Consider the following 20463-nt stretch of genomic DNA (forward strand, 5'->3'; position numbering starts at 1 on the left):
CCGGGGAAGCCAGGGTCTCCTCGCCACACCCCGCCAGCCCACTGTGCGCCGTCTGCGACAGATCGCTTCCCAGCGCGAGACTTCTCGCCGGGCAGAGGCTGTCCATGGGGAAGGGGGCAAATGCCGGAGGGTCGCCCATCACCTTGGACCCCACACTCGGTCAGCGACGGTTCTGCCTTTCCCACGGTGCAACAGGAAGAGGGGTGGGTGCCCAGACCCCATGACGCGGCGGCTCCTGTGGGGGGGATGCCGTCTGACACTGACGGTCAGGGACGGACGTCTCTCCACACCTAGCAGGACTTGCCAGTGGCTCACTGGACCACACCCCACGTATGCGGAGACTAGGGGGGCGGCAGGGCGTGGCAGGCTGGTCCGGCCCCTGGCACCTCCTCTGCCCTCCACAGGGAAGGGCAGCTACACCCCCGAGGCGAGGCTGTCCGGGGCTGGTGCATACCCCACCACACCACAACACACTGGGAAGACGTCCCTCAAAGGGGGGCATCAGACAAGAAGAGGTCCTTTTTAGCTCTGAGAACACACTAGGCTGGTGCTTTGAATTAGGCGGGCAAGCCAGGGCCTCGTGGGCACAGCCCACGGGCTGACCTGGCCCGTCCCTGCGCCCGGAAAACAGCGTGGGTGGGGCTCCGCGGGGGCGGCGAAAGCCCCCCTTACCTGGCAGATGTGGCTGGTCACGGAGGAGATGAACTTGGCCTTGTAGATGTTGCCGTCTGTCCACCGGAGCTCCACCGACTCGCCCTCGGGAGGGGGTCCCAGCCGGACACAGTCCCTACTCTGCAGACACAGCAGGCGGAAGGTGAGGTGCAGCCCGCACTCCCGCGGCCTCAGACCCTCCCCGCACCGGCCAGCGACGTTCTCTGCTGGATCCCGAGGCGAGCGGGGGCGCCCACCCGAGGGTGCCGCCTTCGCTACAGGTTTATGTTGGACTGACAGCGCTTTCCGCCTTGTCCCCGCGGGACCACAGCGGCATTTACTGCGGGCAGTGCAGGCGGGGACTAGGTGACCCCGCGACTAGCGAGGGACTGGAGGGAAAAGGCCGCATCCGGGATTCCCTGCTGCAGCCCCGCCGCCCCTGCCCGCCGTCAGCCCCGCCCAGACCCCCTCCCCTTCCGCCGTCAGCCCCGCCCAGGCCCCGCCCCACCCCCGCGCACCGTGATGCTCTCCGGGTACAGGTTGTCGCTGTAGGAGCCGTCGTCGAAGTTCACTTCGTAGAAGGTCTGCGTGGTGGTGCCGATGACGCGGCAGCGGTAGTAGAGCCCGTTGCGGTTCTTGGTGATGACCACCTGGCCCAGGGACACGGCGCGCAGGAGCTGCACCTGGCGGCGGGCGGGGCAGTCAGCGCGCAGGGACGGGGCAGGGGTCCGGGGTGGGGGTGGGACGGGGTGAGGGGCGCGGGAGGCGGCGGCACTCACGGCGTGGCCCCCCGCCTTGTGCTTGAGGCAGGTGATGGAGACCACGTAGGGCCAGTCGTCGGGCTCCATGAGCACGCCGGCCGCGTGCGCGCAGGTGACATGGAAGGACGTGGAGCAGTGCTCGTAGGAGCACTGGATGCAGGCGCCGGACACCTTCTTCATCCGCTTCCGGCAGTACACGCACTTCTGCGGGGACAGGGGCAGCGTGGGGCGGGGGCCAACGCCGGCCTCCAGGACTGTCCCCCAGGGACGTAGGCAGCCGAGCCTCATGGGGGCCTTGGGCACGCCCGGCCGCTCTGCCTGGGAGGGGCCACGCCCACCGACCTCCTGCCCTGGCCTGAGCCTGGCCCTGCCCGTGTTGCCAACTGCTGGAACGGGCACTGCAGGCCGCTCCCCGTGTTGCTCAGCCACAAAGACGCTACCCATAGCGCAGTGCCCCGGAAACACGGTGTGACCCAGGAACCAGAACTGCCCAGAGCAGGCGGCAGCAGATTCCCCATTGCCAGGGGCTGGGGAGGGGGTGGGGAGTGGCTTCTGATGGGGACGAGGTTGCTTTTTGGAGTGACAGAATGTTCTGGAACTAGAGAGGTGATGGCTGCACAACTCTGTGAATGTACCAGAAACCACTGAGAAAGGTTACAGGGAAGAGTTTTTTCTTGGTCTTTGGTAAGAGACCGGGCAGAGCAGCTGCCCTCATAAGGAGGGGACACCTGCGTGTGACCTTTCACCCCGAGGCACGGGCCACAGGCCCTACCTGCCCTGTGTCAGCATCGGGCTCCATCTCGGTGCCTGTCACTCCGAGCATTTAATAACTGAGGCCTTGTCGCTCCATAAACCGTGTTCGAAACCCAGACGCGGGGAGGGCCGGCGGCGGCGCAGCTGCAAGCGGGATCGATGGCAGCGAGATCTCATTATTAAACTGTCAATACCCAATTCTCCACCGGCAGGGACACGCGCTGATACGCAACATGATCCACACGGGCTGACCCTCCAGGCCTGGCCTCCGCCCGCCAGAGCGAGCTGGAGCGCAGAGGTGACAGCAGCCTCACTCCCTGGAGGACCCCGGGGGCAGAGGCCCTGATGTGAGCCCGGCGGGTGGCTGAGCTGCCTTGAACACGTCACCCCAGGCGCCTGGCACAGTTCACCTCCACCCAGCGGTGGCAGCTCATTACTCCAAGTTCCTCGTCATGAAGAGTGTGCCCCAGGCCCCTTCAGAGCCTTTTGCTGAGAGCCGTGCATGGGGCTGCAGTGTGGGCCCAGGACCAAAGTCACCACCTCCTAAAGGCGAGGTCCCCTACATGCCACACTCACGGCCATTAAGAGGTCAGGACAGACGTCCAACACACTGGGCTCCCTCAGGCGAGTCACCGCCCTTCCCCGGAGGCCTGGTCTGAAGAGCCTCACCGCTGCCGGGCTGCCCAGCGTGCGTGTTGGGGTCGGGGCCTGCTGGGCCTGGAAGGGGCCCAGGACTGGAGGGAGCAGATGGCCACCGCTGGGCGCCACCCACGACACTGTGTCCTCAGCCTGCACTGCTGCGGCTGGGGGAAGGCTGGCGAATGCTCCCCCAGCACTGCGGTGGCAGAGCGAGCTCCTCCCCTCTGCCTCATGCCCAGAAACCTCAAAGCAAGCTGACCCCTCCCATCCCAGGCCCCTCCCAGACTTCCGGCTCCTCCCAGAAGATTCTGGAGCATCCACCAGCTGCCAGGAGCCATCTCAGCCTGGTGAGGGACATGCCGACGGACGGGGGACGGCGACTGGAGGCGGGCGGGTGGCTGGGCAGGCAGAGGTTAACCGCCGCCGCCTTGCCGGCTCCATTAAGCAGTACAAGCCGCCTCGTGTACAAGGATCTTTAATCCATCGCTGCGAGCGCGGGTAATGAAGAGGCCGCGTGCTGCAAATGCCAGATGATCCATGAAGCGTCTGGGAGGGAGGATTTATCGTGGTGCGCGCTCCGCGCCATCACCGCACCTGAGTGATGAGGCCTTTTACGCCGCGGTGGGCTGAGTCACTGGCGCCTGGAGGAGCTGCCCGCGGGCTGCGGGTCTCCTCATCGCCGCACCAGCCGGGCTGGCATGAGCTGCTGCACCCTGAGGACAGGGCTCGCCCTCCGGGGACTCCCTCGGCTGCCCGCTCAGCCTTGCCCAGGATGCCCTTGTGGGCTCCGAGCGCGGAGTCCCTGCCTGCCTGGCCCTTGGGCACCTGTGTCAGCGCGTGGGAGCCCGGGGTCCACAGTCCTGTCCTCGCAGGCCTGCCGCAGGCCCCGCTCCCGGAGCCCGATGTGTGTGCCGCCCGCCGTGCCCTGCCTCCAGCCTTTCGTGTCAACACCTGGAACTGTCCCAGGTGGCCGGGAAAATAAACAGGGCAGAAAAAGCTGCCAGGCAGGGCGCTGTGTGTGCCCCGGAGCCCAGGAGACAGTGCGTTGGCTGGAGGGGATGGGGGAACGGCCCTCTCCTCCGGAACCCCACACATGACCCTCAGTGGGGATGTGTCCCAACAAGGCCTGAGCCCCCTGCCTGCGCTGGGGTCTCCTCAACTCTTGGCGGGACCAGGTCCCAAGGCCTGGCAGGAAGCCGAGTCACAGGGCCAGCCCCACGTCCTCGGGTTTGGGGTGCTGGGAGGCACAGCTGAGATGGTGCATAGAGCTGGAGCCTGGGCATGGGTGGCTGCCCCTGCAGGCCCAGGCTCCTCACGTCCCCGCCTGTCACTGTTCGGCTCACATAGGGTGCGCTGCACCGAGGCGCCCAGCGATGACAGGCCTGCCGGCAGCTGCCAGTGCAGAGAGGTGGCCCAGCTAATGCTACTGTGGCCCTGCATGGTGAGGGCTGCTAGCACCACGATTCACAGAGGGGAAGGTGGAGGCACAGAGAGGTCAAGGAATCTGTCTAGAGTCACACAGCCGACCGGCCAGGGACTGGGCTGGGACTCGCAAGCAGCACTTCGCTCACAGTGTGAGCTCTGACAGCTCCCCACTGCCCTGCAGCTGCAGGGGCGGCCGTCATTGGCCAGAGCAGCAGGAACCTCGTAAGCACCCCCCCGCAAGGTCCCCTACGCCCAAGGATGGCCGCGCTCCTAAAATGGGGCGCTCCTAAAATGGGTGTACTCCAAGAGGCGCCAGTGACGGAGCTCCTGGACTCAGAGGCAAAACCAAGTGACCCAATGACGACAGGCAAAGGGCCCGAGTAGACCGTCTCCGCGGGAGACGCACAGACGGCAGCAGGAAGTGCAGAGAGCTCCGCGTCGCTGACGTCAAAACGCAAACCACAACCCCGTGACCCATCGCCTGGCTCCTGTCCACGCAGCTGCCAGCAAAAAGCCAAGGGGCAACGAGTGCTGGCGAGGGTCTGGGGACAGGGAACCCTCGCGCCCCGTCGGCAGGAATGTAAATCAGTACAGCCGCTGCGGAGACCGGCGTGGATTTCTTCAAAACCCTAAACCAGAACCACCCTACGGTCCCGCAACCCCACTCTGCGCATCTGCCCGTAGGAAAGGAAACCAGAATGGCTGAAAGGGGTCTGCGCTCGCCTGCACTGCGGCTCCGTTCACCACAGCCAAGGCTGGCGGAGGGACGGACGGACACGCTGGTCCACCGAGCGACCGACTGTCACTCGGCCACGACAAAGGAGGCCTGCCACGTTCAGCTGAGCCTGGGACGCGTGTGGATGAACCCCGAGGACAGCACGCTCAGTGCGAGGCGCCGTCACAGAAGGACACGTCCCGCGAGACTCTACTCACAGCATGTCCGTCACACGGGCAACGCCCAGGGGCTGCGGTGGGGGGAGGGGTCGCCGCTCGAGAGGTGCCGCGCTTCCGCTGTACAAGGTGAGTACGTTCTCGGGACCGAGGTCCGCCATGGCGCTGCAGCGGGTACTGCGGGCGGATGTCGCGATGAGCGCCGCTACCACAAGTATGAAAAACAAACGAGCCGGAGAGGTCGGCTACATAATAAGACAGGTCGGTGCTGCGCGCGTGTGGTGTTCCCACCTCTGACAGCACAGGGGCCCTGACTCTGCAGGGACGGTCCCTGAGCAGACACACGCCGACCAGGGAGCTGCACCCGGTGGGGACCTGCTTGTCGTCCTGGGCACGGGCGCCCTCAGTGATTTTTAACTTTTGTACCTCGAGCTGGAGGACATGATCCAAAATAAATAAATAAATAAATAAATAAATAAAGCCCATTAAATATGAAATGTCCGATTTTGAATCGAAAGTGTAGTTTATTACATCTCAAACGAGAAGCAGTACAATCAAAGTATGCGCCTAAACTGTGAACACGGTTTTGCCATCTTAATGGTAGCTCGTTTATGCCAGCAGCGAAGACGCCTGGAGAGCGAGTGGCGATGATATCGTTAAGTGTTTTCCACAGCTTGTTGAGAATTGAGTATTTTTGCTTGCAAGAAGTAGTCCAAAGCCTGGAAGAAGTGTAGTCAGTTGGTGCAAGGTCTGGTGAATACGGTGGATGACAGAGAGTTTCCAAGTCCAGCTGCCATAGTTTGAGCAGCATTTGTGCGACATGTGGTCGAGTGTTGTCTTGCAAGAGGACTGGCCTGTCCCTGTTGACCAATCTCGGCTGCTTAATCGCAAGCATCCTCATTATTCCATCATTTCATTGGTTGCAGGAGACATCCGCTGTCATCAACTGACGAGGTTTCACGAAGCTGTAGTGGATAATACCAGCGCTGGACCATCAAACCGACACCATTGGCTTTTTCTGATGAATATTCGGTTTTGGACTGTGTTTCGGCACTCCATCTTTATCCAACCATTGTGCTGAACGCTTGCAATCGTCAGAAAGAATCCATTTTTCATCACTCGTAACAAAACAGTGTAGAAATGGTTCACCTTTATGTCGTGACAGCAAAGAAAGGCAAGCTTCGAGACGATTTCTTCTGCGGATGCTCATTTAATTCATGTGGAACCATCTATCCAGCTTCTTTCCCCTGCCCGTTTGTTTCAAATGGTCCAATATTGTTGGAATAGTAACGTCAAACCTTGCTGCTAATTCATGCATAGGCTGAGATGGATTCGCTTCCACTGCAGCTTCAGCTCATCATTATCCACCCTGGTCTCAGGTCGCCCACGTGGCTCATTTCCAAGATTAAAACAACCACAGCGGAACTTCTAAAACCACCGTTGTACTGTGCGTTCATTAGCCACATCCTTCCCCAACACTTTGTTGATATTTCGAGCTGTCTGCGCTGCCTTAGTTCCATGATGGAACTCACACTCAAAAATAACACGAATTTTTGATTTATTTGTGGTTTCACAAAAATTGCTCTAAAAAAAATTTGAAGGATAATCACAAGCCAAACCGTGTGTTTGAGAGACTGAGCATGGACCTTCACAGTAAACATAAAACAGGTGTCAAGTGGAATGTCAGAGATAGCAGCTGTCACACTCGGCACTTAAGGAAATCGGACGGTCCGTACTTACTACCCACTACCCTAACATCACGCTGGCTAAACCGACGGCAGCCGGGGCCGCGTCCTCACAGCTGCCTGCGTCCACGTGGGAACGCGGAGTTTGGAGGAGACGGTTTCAGACCAGGAGGCGCCCGCCTGGCCGGTCTGCAGCAAGGGCAGGGCCAGCCCCAACCACAGGGGACCTACCAGTTTCCACCGCTGCTCGGGGATGGCGCTGATGTCCACGGGGTGGCGCTCGATCACATTCAGGAACCGGGCCTCGGGGACAGCGATGGCGCAGATCACGTGGATCCACCTGGGAGGGCGGGTGCGGCTGGGGGTCACAGGTGCGCCTCTCACAGCTCGCCACAGAGGAGGGGCCGGCCGGGCAAGGCGGGGCAGGATGCAGTCGTCGGCTCGGTCAGGACTTAAGGGACCTCAGGAGTAAGGGACCTCAGGGGTCGGTCCAGACACACCTGCTCCTCCTCGTGCCCCATCCCCGCCTCCAACAGGGGCAGCTTCGCACACGGGGGTGGGGCAGGGGGCATACAGGATACGACAGCTTGCGGGGGCACCCGGGTCACAGCCCAGAGAGGCTGCCCGCCCCCCACGCGCCAGCGCCACCCACCTCCTCTCGGTGGTCATCTGCAGTGCTCCTCCCCGGAGGTTGCACAGGCAGCACTCCTGCGGGACCAGACGTGCCGGGTGAGGGTGGCCGGGGCAGGGTCCCCACCACACTGCTCAGGGCCTGCTCTGACAGCCACCCCCACCCAAGGTCCTTACGTTTCACCCTAGTGGCCACCACAGTGACGGGCGGGAGTCCGCCGGGCTCCACCCACTCAGTGCGGAGGTGACGGAGCAGCGGCCCAGGGAGGCGAGGCCACGGCCAGAGTCACCCACGGGATGGGGGCCTGGCCCGGCCTCTCAGAGCACCCCCCGCCGCGGGGAGCGAGTTACCGCAGTCCAGGCGTGGGCCGCGCACCGGGAACACGTCCAGCCCTCGTTGACCAGCTCGGGGCGGATGCCGTAGCAACCTGGAAGGCAGCGGGGGCTCCTGAGGCTCAGGCCTGGTCACGGCCACACGTCGGGGGGCGGGGCCTCCCAGCATTCAGCTGCGGCATTCACCACCCCCTCCCCAATCCAGGCCACTGCGCACAGCCGGAGAAAGGCTTAGAAGCAGCTTGTTTGGAAGGAGGCCGAGAGGGCCCCTGCTGGGCCTGCCACCGCTGGTGGCACCTCCCACCCCCTCCCTGCTGGGGGCCTGCGCCCCAGCCGCAGCTCCTCCGGCCCAGGTTTGAATGGGGCCCCTGGTTTGGAAATGGGGGAGTGCCCAGAGGAGGGGTCAGAGGGCAGAGTCACACCCCCAGGTGACCCTGAGAGGCTCTGCCTCACCCACGGTCGCCACCCGGCACCACAGATGGGGCTCGGCAGGGGCCGGCTGGGGCCCCCGTCTCAAACCCGGGCACAGCAAGGCAGAGCCAACAGGCTCCAGGCCAGAGGCTAAACCTTCTCTCCGGCAGCCCGCCGCGGGCAGAGCCGGACAGAGATCTATGGCTCCTCCCTGGGCCACGGAGCGCAGAAAATTAAATGTCTCCAGAAAGCTTCCTCCTGTCCTGCAAGTCCAATCTCACGTTCCCACCCCGACACCGAGGAAGGGGCAGACATCCATTTTCCTGTCTGTGCCCACACTAAGCTGGGCTCGGGGGAGGGTGGTAGCCGAGAGCAGAGATAAATCAGACGCCCTGACCACTGGAGTCCCAGCCAGGGACCCAAGCTGCAGGTTCCACAGTGTCCAGCCCCGACTGGCGCCCGGTCTCTCCCGCTGCCTCCCCTCCCCGGGGGGGAAGGGCGAGCACTGTCCAGGGACAAGGGCAGGGATGCCTGCCCCACTGAAGGCAAAGGGAGACATCAAAGGGAACAGTCTGCAGGAACGCGGAAGGAGCCTCCCGTTCTCTTGGCTGTCGTAAGGCGAGCTCCCCGGTGCGAATGACAGGGCAGGAAGAGGAGCTGCCCTGGGACAAAGCTTCCCCCCAACACAGGGCCCATGCCCCAGGGCTGCCTGGCACCGCCCAGGCACCGAGGGTGGCAGGGGCCATGCCCCTCCCCGGGCGGCCAAGGGGTCCCCCAGGCCCTGCCGCAGCCCAGAGCAGCCGTGCTGTCCTCTGGGCAAGCCTGGCCCGAGGGCAGGGGCCACCCTGCTCTAGGTGGTGAGACCTGGGCCCACCAGCCCCACTGCGGGAAGGACGCAGAAGTTAGAAATTGCAGGAAACCGCCGAGGGAGGCCCTGGCCAGGGCCCTGTGACAGCCCCCAACAGCAGTCCAGGTGAAGGCGCTGGCTGGCCCCCAACCCCCCGGGGGATGCTGCCCCCGGCCTCCCAGGCCCCGGGTCGAGGCACTCACTGGCGTGGACCTGCAGGCAGCACTTGGCGCACGCGATCAGCGGGCTGGTCCCGTCCTCGCCGATGTAGGAGTTGGCGGGCAGTGGCTCTGTGTTCTCACCGCCGGAGGTGAAGCACATCTCGGGGATCAGGGGCCGGGTCTTCTGGCCGCTCTTGGAAGGCGGCGGCACAGCCGAGGAGCCCTCCCCCAGCAAGGCCTGGGGCGCCTCCTTCTCGGTCTGCAGGGACTGCGGGACGGGGACGGCCTCAGTGGGGAGCCCAGCGCCGTGGACACTCAGAGGAGACCTGAGTCCGGGAGTCCCCCAGGCTCCAAGGTGGCCTCAGTGGGGTGACACCTGACACTTGTCACACCGGGCTCCGCTGTGGCTCCCACAGCACACGGGCTCCCAGCCCCCTGCAGATGCTGCTCGGTCCTCTCCGCTGCAGAGCCAGCCCCGTGGGGGCCCCAGGCCCAGGACCGCGGCAGCTCACCTGGCTGTAGGGGTAGAAGAGGGTGCAGATGGCGCAGTAGGGCTCCGCCAGGGCAGCCGCCGCGTTGAACCTCCTCTCGGCCTGGAAGCTGCCCGCCTTGTTCTTCCACTGCAGGGACAGCAGCGACCTCAGGGCCTCGGGGTCACTCACGTCCTCCTCCCCGGAGAAGGGGAATGCTTCTAAAACAAGACGGGCGGGGAGAGAAGCACATGCAAGAATAACCCAGAAGGCCTGGGTGCGCTCTCCCCGGCGCCCCCCATGGCTGGCGCCACGATGCGCGTTTCCGTAAACAGGCAGGGACGCTCCTGCCCTGCTCCCTGCGGTCTCCCCAGTGCCACCTCTGTGCCCCAACCCCGACCTATTCCTCCCCGAACATTTGAAGCTGCCCACGCGCCCAGGGCCTTCCCGGCCAAGGACCTGCTACGACTCTGTGCCCCGTCCTGCCCTGCTGGTCTGTGCGTGGGTCCGTAGCCATCGGCGAGATGCAGGGACAGCGGCCTCCTTCCTCGCCTCTGGGGCCCAGACCAGCCACCAGCGAGCATGTGACCTCAGCAGACCCCCTGAGTTCTAGGGAGCCAGAGCAGTGTTGGGGGAGACAGCCGCCTCACCCCAAGGGACGTGGGGGGAGGCAGTCACGCAGGTCTCTACCTGCCGGTGGACACTGCCTGCGAGGAACCACGGTGGCCTCTCCTGCCCGCCTGTCCCCAGCTGGACTCTGACAGCCTCCATTACCAGCCACCATGCCCCAATCTCCCCATGTCCCCTCCCTGCGTCTCCTGTGGACACAACCCAGGGGTGCTGTCCCCAGCAAGGTGGGTGCTCGTTCCTGCAGCCCAACCCTCAGCACAGCCCGATGGGGAGCCTGTCCGCCAGGCCCAGTCCCAGCTCACCCCGGGGAGGTTGGCACAGCCTGACTCGGGGAGGTCCCAGGCCAGGTGGTCCAGCCAGGCCCAAGGAAGGCCCCAAGCGGCCCCAGGCCACCTGGGGAGGAGGACGGAGCTGTCGGCCTCCTTTCGACACAGAGAGCCCAGGATGCACACTGGGTCTCGGGGCCGTGGCAGCCTCACAAGCAAACGCTGTGACCTCACGAAGAGACACATTGGGGCTCCCGGGGGAAGGAACCCCAGCTGTCTAAGGCCCCCCGAGGCAGTCTGCCGGATCCTGCCACCCCAGGGAAGCTCTGCCTGCGATCCAGGCATGCCCAGCACCCCCCCTCCCCACCCCGAAAATTAGATTCAGGATGAAGAAGCATCCAGACCATTTTCCAATTCTACGCGCGTCTTCAGCGAGAGGCTGAAGCGGAAGATGAAAAATTGGTTTAGCAGGATTTTTGCTCACAGGACAGCGAGTCTCAGCTAAGTGTTAAATAGAAGACTCTCTGTCCCCTCCCCTCCTGCTCGGGCTGCGCCACAGGCTTTTATTCCAACCTCTCCAAGGCCCCCGTGGCTGTGCTCAGCCCTGGGAAGCGGCTTCCAGCAGGAGCTCATCTCCCCAGCCCTGCGCGAACCGCCCCCGCGGGCAGCCTGGCCAGCGGGTCACAGCCAGGAGTGTCTCTAATGACAGCCCCCTGCCCAGGGTGGCGGCCACCTGCCTGGGGAGCCCAGGGTGGAAGAGACGGTTTTCCTCCAGGCACACGACCTGAACGAGCGGGCTGTTCCTATCCGTGGGCATGGCGGTGAGCCCGTTTCCATTGGAAACGAGCTTGGAAGTTAGGTGGGGCATACGCCAGCCCTGCCTTCAAGCTCTCAGGCCCCACCCAGTTCTGACCTTCGAGCTGACCCCATTTCTGAAACCTCCACCTGTTGGGGGTGGCCGAACACCTCTGCCCACTGCTCACACTGGCCGTTCTGCCCCACACGTGGCCCCACCATGTATAGAGAGCCATGCTCTGGAATATTCTGGAAGACCGAGCAGTGGCAGGCATCCAAGCAGATGCCACAGCTAGGGCAGGGGCAGGAGGGGGGCAGGGGCCCTGGGTGCCAGGCCTGGGGGGAGGGGCTTAAGGGTCCACACAGAGCCTGAGCCTGAGCTGCCTGGGGGCCCACAGGTGACACCAACCACCGCACAGCCACAATGACCACAACCCCGGCCTCGACGCTGCTGTGCTCGCAGACAGCTGGCAGCAGGGCGCGCGACTTACAGGCCTCAGCTCCATGGACCCTCCCGACCAGAGGACGTGGAGTCCCCATTCTACAGACAAGGAAACTGAGTCACAGGAGGGTAAGTGGCACCCGTGGTCCTGGGCTCCAGGCACCGTGCAGCCCGCCCCTTGCCGGCCGTGCTCAGCGCGCCAGCCCTGGGTCTAGCGCGGCAGGCGCCGAGGCGGGAAGTAGAATGTGGGGCGTGAGGACAGCGGAGGAGCCGTGGATGGCGGTGGCCAGCGCTGGGCTGCTCGGCCCGATGGGTGGGGAGGGCCCTGGGCACAGCCGGCTCACCCTCGTCGCTCGAGGCCTCCTGCTTGACCACCGACAGCGGGGAGCGCGTGGGCGGCCGGCCCAGGGGGTGGCGCCGGCTCTTCTTGATCTCCATCTTCAGCTTGGAAAAGGTGGGCGGCGCCTGGAACCAAGAGCCCGGGCAGAGTTTGCTCAGCGACAAGCGCCTCTGCGGAGCCTGAGCTTCCTCGGCCGGGCGGGAGGGTCCCAGCCAGGGACAGCGGGGCCACCCTGTTCTCTAAACCACCACCTACCCCGTGAGAAGGCTCCATTTTGGGTCGAGCAGGCCCAGTAAGGGCCCTTTCCTGGCTGGGCCCACCCCGCCGGCACCCCCCGCCCGTACCCCTCCGGCCCACCTGCACCTCTCCGGCACGGACCTTGGCGTCTGCGTGGCCTGCCCCGCTCTCCTCCGGCCCCGCCAGCTCCATGGGGGAGGCCTGCTCCTTCCAGGCGGGGCCCTTCTGGGCGAAGTGCTCGGAGGCCTGCTGGCAGGACACACGGTCCTGGTCAGACGCCGCCTTGCCGGGCCTGGGCACCACGTACAGCATGGGGATGATGGGCCGCGGCCTGGCCTCGAGCTCCTCGCTGGGCACCTCGGGGGGCACGACGTTCAGGGGCGCCGGCGGGGGACTCTCCTCGGTGGCTGCCGAGCCCGGGCCCAGCACGGGGGGCTCCAGCGGGGGCGGCAGCCGCAGCGCGTCCTCGGTGGGGAAGGGCGCGGGCAGGGGTGGCGGCAGCTGCAGGGGCAGCGGGCCGTAGCTTTTCTTCTTCCGGTCGCTCTTGGCCTTGGGTGGCCGCGGCTTGCCCCTCCCATCCTCTGTGGGGAGAGGGGAGAGCAGTCAGGGCTGGAGCCGGGTGACCCACGAGGCCCAGGAGTCACCCAGGCTCGGCTGGGGGTCACCTGCTCCCTGGAAGCCCCCACGGGGGCAAGACTTGACTGGAATGGCCAAGGGCCCCCTCCGGCCCACAGGGCCCTCCCTAAACTCAGGGAGGGCGGAGAACACTGGCATTGGGCCAGTGCAGATCGCTGCAGGGTCGCCCTGCCAGGCGGCTGGAAACCAGAAACCCCAGCCCGAGCCTGGAAGCAGCACCCACCCCGCAGGCCTGCGAGTGCCAAGAGGATGACACGCTGGAGGCCCCTCTGGAATCACCTTGGGCGGGGAAGGCGGATCGTCAAGAGCCAGCTGGGAAGGGGGCTTCTTGGTGTCTCGTGGGCCCCTCCTGGGTGGGCCACGCCCAACATCACCCCCAGGCTGGGTGCTGGGGGAGGAGCAGCATTTGCTTTCTTTCCATGTGTCTGAATTTTGCCTACTTCTACCGTTAATACGCATGAAACCTGTAGAATTTTTCACAAGCCAAACTTCAAACAAAGAACCACAAAGGAGAGGCTGTCACTTGAGTGGAACAGAAGTGCCAGACGGGCCTGTGGGGCCCCTCTGTCTGGAAACCCCGAGGGGGACCTGGGGCATTACCTGACGGGCAGCAGGGGAGGGGTCAGGGGACGTGTGTCTTTAATCTGGAGCCACGACCAGTGTACAGTAAACCAAATAAAACTGAAACGAGCAGTGTGGCTGGCCGCATCACAGCCCTCCCAGATGTCCAGGTACAAACTCCCCTGGGTATGTGGACACGACAAAGGGACCCCCACGTGCGGGATGCAGTTAAGGACCTTGAGATGGGAGGTCACCCTGGATGACCTCGGGGACCCAGTGTCAGCACAGGGTCCTCCCACAAGGGGGCAGGAGGGTCGGAGGCAGAGACTGGAAGACGCTGCGCTGCTGGCTCTGGAGGGGGAGGAAGGGCCCCGAGCCGAGGGACGCTGGGAAAGGCGGGAGACGGGTTCTCCCCTGGAGCCCCAGGAGGGACCGGCCCTGCCACGCCCTGACTCTAGCTGAGTAAGGCTGGTGCCGGACTCCTGCCCTCCAGAACAATGGCGTAGGAAGCTCACGCAGGTGGTGGCCCCGCTGAGGGCTGCTGAGCTGAGGGTGGGTGTGGCTTGGCACTGTGACCCCTCAGGGAGGACCAGACTGCCCACCCCGCGCCCTGCAGACCCTGGAGCATGGTGAGGCTGGAGCCCCGCCTAGGCGCCATGTCCTCACATCTGCAGGTCCTGGGGTGCAGGGTATCACCTGAGGGGTGACAGTGGCTGATCACCAGGCCCTACCATCCCGGTCTGCCTGGGACTGGGGGTCCCAGTGCTAAAGCTGGAAGGTCCCGGGCAAACCTGCTGACACTTCACCACCTCTGCCTCCCCCGTCCAGGCTGGAAAAACAAGGAAAGGAACCTCCTTCCACACTAAATCGGGCACGAAGGGAGGCTTCGTGGGGTCTGGTTTGAACGTGGCATCCACAACTCCCCGCGCTCTGAAACCCCGTCGCGCACAGCCCTTGCTCTGCAGCCGCGACGCCAGTGCAGGACCACTGGGGACCCCAGCGTGGCTCCTGTCGAGAGCACAGCCCCAGCGGGGTCCCTGCCCTCTGAGCGGGTCTCGAACCCTTCTACAGGGGGTCACTCCCTTCAGAAGCTGACAGAAGCCCCAGACCTCAGAGCAAGGTGTCTGACACCCAGCCTTGCAGCCCTGGGGCCACCTCCCGGGGTGCGTGGACCCGTGGGTCTCAGCTGGAGCTTAAAGAGGACAGTGAGCCACCAATCCAGGCCCTCACGTGCACACAGTGGCAGGAAGGCGTCGGCCACTGATTTGCACTTCCACTCCCGCCCCATCACCCACTCCCCCACCGATCTCTCCCAGCCCCACGGCCACCAAATTCAAGCACTTGCCTAAGAGACATGAGGCCCGGGCCATGGGAGCCACCTCTAGAACTGTCATTTACCCCACACAACCCGAGCTTGGCCCACCTGGCCTGCCTGCTACAGCATGCAGTGCTTCTGAGTGTTTCGTAGGTCCCAGGGCCCATGCAGTGTAGACACGGGGCCTACACGATCAGAGTCCTACGACACCCACACCCGCCCTGTACCACGTGGGCAGCCCCACTGCGCAGCTGCTGTTCCCACTGCCGGAGCGCGCGTAGTCCCTGTGTGGCAGAGTTGTGTGCCCCCCGCCGCCCCGTTCATACGCTGCAGTCCCAACCCTCGGACTCAGAATGCGGCCTTATTTGGAAACAGCGTCGCCGCAGGTGTGATTAGCTGAGATGAGGTCATGAGGGTGGGCCCTGACCCAACGTGACTGATGTGCTTACGAAAGGGGACATCTGGGCACAGACAGGCACGCGGCGGGGATGCTGCAGGACCATGAAGACGTCACCTAAGAGCCCAGGAGAGAGGCTGGGGACAGAGTCTCCCCGCAGTCCTCAGACAGGGCCAGCCCTGCCGACACCCTCATCTCCAATTTCCAGCCTCCAGAACCGAGAGGGGCCTTTCTGTCACGTAAGCCTCCCAGTCTGTGGGACTTCACACAAACAGGCACCGTGCTCCCACGACACGCAAGGTCACGTCTGAGAGCCACGCCAGGGTGAAGAGGGGGTCCTTCGTGGCTCCCAGCTGCAGAGCAGAGGAGGGCGCCAGCATTCCTGTCCCTCTCCCACCAGTGGACGTCTGTGTGTCCGCCACCGTTCCTGCCTCAGTGGTCCTCAGTACTGCGAGGGTCTCTCCAGGGCACGAGCCCCATGGGGAACTCCTGGTGTGCAGTTTGCAAACGTTCCACTTCGCAAGATGACGCCACGCTGGTCTCCAAAGTGGGACCTGGACTGACTCGGGTCCCAGGCGGCGGCGGACGGGGCTGCTGCCCACACAGGCATCGGTCACCGCTGGGTGGACTTTTCCCTCCCTGGGGTCTGGAGAGTCCACGGCACGTCTCGGAGCACCCTCGCGTGCGTGTCCCGGAGTCCCGCAGGGTCTGCCTCTGCGTTTGCTCCTCTGTGGCCCGTGTCTCGCTGGGCCGAGCACCTTGCCGACCCCGAGTTCGTCATTGGCTCTCGGCTGGTGACAGGGGCAGCTGTGTCTTTCCCATCTGTCCACTTAGCTTCCCGCTTTCTCAGAGTTGCACCTTGTGATAAACGGCCGTTCTTTATTTTAGAGTCATCAGATTTGTCAGTCGTTACCTATTCGTTCTTTTTAATAAAAAATTACCCTAGCCTGAGGTTATAAGGATGGTCTACTACCTTGTGCTCGCTCGCTCGGCTTTAAACATCTGTTTTCCAATGCAAATTTTCAGGCCACGTGGCAGGCGGAGTAATGGCTCCCAAAGATGTCCACATCCTAATCCTGGGACCTGCGGATGTCACCTCACATGGCAGGAGGGACTCTGCAGGTGGGACTGAGTTAAGGACCCTGAGTGGGGAGATCATCCTGTATTATCCAGGTGGCCCCAAGCTGAGGGACGTGGGCAGCCGCTAGATGCTGAGAAAGGCAGGAGACGGGCTCTCCCCTGGACCCCCCAGGAGGACCAGCCCTGCCACGCCCTGATATTAGCCCAGTGAGACCAGTGTCAGATGTCTATGGCAGAATAAATGCGTTGTTTCAAGGCCACAAGCTCAAACAGGTGTGCAGGGTGGGAGGGGCGGGGTCTTCCCATCACCCGCCAAGTGTCCCCTGCACCAGGGCCCATTCCCAGGCCCTTGATCTATCTTTGCTCAGGCCCTGCAGCGTGACACCAGTCCCCCTGGCAGGGCGGCCCTCTGTCCCTGGCCTTCACCCCTGCATGTACGCCGGCTGTCTGACCTCATCACCAACAGCCCCACCACAACCCCGCTGGGTCCCGCGCAGGCTGCACCGACCCTGCGGTGACTCCGGAGGAAACTGTCTGGATGTCCAGGAATTGTCCTAGCACCTGGCATGTCACTTTACTTACTTAGCAATTCTTTCTGATCTACCAGAAGTCACTAATTTTCTCCAAGAGGGCCTTATTTTGGGGGGTAGGCTGATTCCAAGGTATGTTACTTTGGGGTTACCATTATTATTAACGGTATCTTTTTGAAAATCGCGTCTTCTGTGAGTGGCTCGCGTGTGAGACAGTCTATTGTCTGCGCTCGATCCCTGCGTCACTCCGTGGCTATGTCCGCAGACGCATTCGCTGTTTCCGTGTAGATAATCACGTCCACATGCAGATGCTGCCACGGCAACCACGTCCTTCCCTTCCCGCGACACCTGTTCTTCCCTGTGCTGCCGCTCCCGCTGGCGGACCCTCTGCGTCGTGCCGGACATGCACTGAGTGAGTGATGTGTGAGGGACAAACCCACCCGTGCGACTCCCTCCCCCCCCAGCACCTGTGAGTCTCCCTCGGGGACCCTCGCTCTTCCCACTGGAGGGACACAGTCGCTGTCACCCTCGATACCAGCCCCGTGTATAAGGGGCAGGTGGGGCACGTGCCTGCCTCCCCTGAGCACTGTGGGGTCGTGACCTTGTCTTCACAGCCCCAGAGCCCCGCAGGTGACGCCTGGCAGGTGGGAGGGACCTGCACGTCTGTGAGCAGCACCACGGCCGGGTCTCTGACTGTCCCCGTGGACATGCATTCCCCTTGGACACCGGCGCATCCTGATGTACTAGCAGCTCTGAGGCAGACCGGGTCACGGTGGGCTCATAAAGAGGGAAACTGAGGACCAAGCAGGTCCCTCTGGCGAAATACAGCACCTGTGACCTGGGCTTGAGGCCCCAGGGCCAGGGGCAGCCCACGTGCCTCCTGGGCCCTCCTGGGAAGGGCTCGTGTCCTCTTGGGGAGCAGCCACTGTCTGCGGACATGTGAGAAGCTAAAGCTATAAATTAGGAGAATGAAACCCAGTCACAGAAAAGAGCCAGGTGACACCAACCGGGGCAGGGAAGGTGCCAGGCCCGGCCCAGCTGGGACTGACCTTCTGTGCCCTCGGCCTCCCGGCCATGTGGCCCTGGCTGAGACTCCTCCTCGTCCTCCTCGGGGTCACCCTCCGGCCCGGCCTCCTCCTTCACGCAGCCCCCGGCCTCCTCCAGGAGGCCCAGCCCGGCCGTGCCTTCCCCGGGGGACTTGGGGTCTTCGGGCTTGGGCTTCTTGGGCTGGCTCCGCTTCCGGTGAGACCTGGAGAGGGAGAGTCATCAGGCAGGAGGGGGAGGAGCGGCAGGAGCCCCCGTCTGTGCACGGCCACAGGCGGGCAGAAGGAGCCCTGGGTGGGGTTTCGTTCTTGGGGACGGGGCCAGGGGCCGTGGAGGCAGGAGAAACCCAAGGCGGAGGGGGCGACGGGAATGGAGGGGCAGTGTCAAGCGGGGGACACTGATGACAGCTGAGATGGGAAGCCGACTGACACCAGATGGGATGGCGGGGGTGGGGGGAGTGGGCCGCAGGACCCAGTGCGCGGCGGGGAGACACGCGAGTGTGACTCCGGGGAAACAGCAGCTCATGGAAAATGCCCAGACGACAAACAGAACAAAAAGACACTTACGACAGCCCCGGCTTTCTGGTCTGCTCTTTCTTCCTTTCTAGACTGGGTTTTCTCTCCTCCTCAGTCTTTCTCCAGTGTCTGTTTTCCTTCAGACTAATTTGTCTAGAACGTAAATTTCAGGGGGTTTTTCTCGAGGACTCCCGCTCGCCTCGGGCGCCTGGCTGTGTCCCTGCTCCTGCGTGCTCTGTCTACAACCCTGGAGGCTCCAGGGCCAGCGCGGCCCCCTGATCTGTGCCTGTCCCGGGGCCTGCAAGCACCTCCTCTGCACCTGTGGCCAGGATCTGCTCACGGGCACAGCTTGGCACAGGGAAGTGCCATGACTTTGGGGGGTGGCAGGCCAGTCCCGAGCGAGGATGTCAGCAGGCCTGGCTTAGCTACGACTCACTAGCAGAAACAAGGACAGGGCAAGAAAGGGACAGGGGAAGTGACGAAGGTGTGTCAGCCTGCGGCCGAGTGGCCAGGGCGTCCCTAACCGGTCCCCACCCCGTACACGAGCTCGAGCCTCACAGCCCAGCTTCGCACTGGCCTCTCTCCCCTGCCCCAACTAAAATCCAGCCACATCACACCCCTCAGCAGACAGGCAGGGCTGGGAGCATCAGTGCAGCTTCCTGTGTCCCCTGGCCCCGTGGGCTCAGACTCGGACACCTCGACCCCACGGGAGCCCTGTGGCAGTGGTACCTTCAAGGACCAAGCGGTCCCCAAGGCAGGCCAGGTCATCTGAGGGAGTGTGGGGCCCGGCAGGCCCCCAGGGCTCCCGTCACCAGGACCCCCAGCCCTGCCCAGGCCAGGCAGTCACACAGCAGCCTGTGGCCCCTGCTCCCCCAGGACACTGGACCCGGCCCCCGCCCAGCCCTGCTCCTGCTGGCTCCCGGGCACATCCTCGGGGAAGCCTTCCCGGACCACCCCTTTCTACTGTCCCTAGGACACGAGTCACTGCCGGGACCCTCGTTCCCCCACTGCCTAACTCTCTTGAGTCAGCGCCCCCCGATGTGCGCAGCATGGCCCGCCACGAGATGACGCAGGGCAGAAAGCGGGGGCAGGCATGGCATCACACAAGCATGTGCACACGAGGTCAAGGCGGGGAGGGCTGGGCAGGGCAGGGGACAGGCAGGGACACGGAGGGTCAAAGGTGGTGAGGGGGACACGGGAACCACCCCCGCCTCCCAGGGAGTGGGCAGGCAGCCCCGGGCTCTTCGCGGGGGTCTGGGAAATGCCAGGTGCCCGCCCCTGCTCGGAGACGTCAGGCTCAGGGGTGGGAAGCTTCGGGACCAGGGACTGAGGTGCAGCTGGCTTCTGACACCACCTGCCACCGGAGGCCGCTCTCCCACACAGGCCGCACCCAAGCCCAAGCAGCACCCGCATGAGGCGCCTCCCACACCGACTCACCTGCCCAGGCTTCCCGCAGCTGCCCCTGGCTCCCCAGCCCCTCCTCTCGCCCTGTGGTGCCCCCCGACCCCAAGAACCAGCCCTGGCGGCCACTTCTGCCCCACCCCCACAGCCAGCAAGGGGTGTCCCCACGGCCATGAGCCACACGCTGACTGCCGAGAGCCCCAGGCCTGCCCGGCCCGCATCCTGATCGTCCTGGCTTCCTCTGCGACCTCCCAGCACAGACACTGAGGGCCTGGCCGTCCTCGTCCACCTCCACGCCGCCCCCATCCCTCTCTGGATTGGATCCTGTTTCCTTAATCCTGCGGCTTTCTTGCTTTATGTCCTGTTTGGCTGGAGCACATCCTCCAGTAGCTTCCTGAGAAAGGAGGTAAAGTCCGTCCCTGCGCAACTAAAAAGATCTTTATTCCCTTCGCACGTTGCACTGGTGATTTGGCCACATACGTGTCTCCGGAAGGAGGATTATTCCTCTTCTGACTTTGAAGGCCTTGTTCCTTCATCTGTTAGCTTGAGCATTACGACTGTAGATCTGAAGCCAGTAGGAGTCCTCGTTCTCTCTCACTCTGTCCTGGGAGGGAGAG

The 20463-nt window shown here is 63.8% G+C and overlaps 1 protein-coding gene across 4 annotated transcripts in view; it reads right to left on the minus strand.

Annotated features, from left to right (window-relative positions):
* KDM4B (lysine (K)-specific demethylase 4B) overlaps window positions 1–20463 on the minus strand; it is a 167831-nt gene that overhangs the window by 4761 nt on the left and 142607 nt on the right. For 2 of the 4 annotated variants that reach the window (XM_012646294.1, XM_012646298.1), the window contains 12 exons: window positions 18497–18598; window positions 17936–18135; window positions 12488–12948; window positions 12135–12255; window positions 9700–9878; window positions 9230–9455; window positions 7787–7863; window positions 7458–7513; window positions 7037–7145; window positions 1431–1616; window positions 1170–1334; window positions 673–792 (listed from right to left, as the gene is read on the minus strand). In XM_012646294.1, the coding sequence (XP_012501748.1) occupies window positions 673–792; window positions 1170–1334; window positions 1431–1616; window positions 7037–7145; window positions 7458–7513; window positions 7787–7863; window positions 9230–9455; window positions 9700–9878; window positions 12135–12255; window positions 12488–12948; window positions 17936–18135; window positions 18497–18598 (2002 nt within the window). The remainder of the gene's footprint in view (window positions 1–672; window positions 793–1169; window positions 1335–1430; window positions 1617–7036; window positions 7146–7457; window positions 7514–7786; window positions 7864–9229; window positions 9456–9699; window positions 9879–12134; window positions 12256–12487; window positions 12949–17935; window positions 18136–18496; window positions 18599–20463) is intronic. The other 2 variants (XM_012646295.1, XM_012646297.1) reach the window with 2 other exon arrangements.

The sequence above is a fragment of the Propithecus coquereli genome, unplaced genomic scaffold, assembly GCF_000956105.1.
Source record: "Propithecus coquereli isolate 6110/MARCELLA unplaced genomic scaffold, Pcoq_1.0 Scaffold241, whole genome shotgun sequence".
Taxonomy (NCBI): domain Eukaryota; kingdom Metazoa; phylum Chordata; class Mammalia; order Primates; family Indriidae; genus Propithecus; species Propithecus coquereli.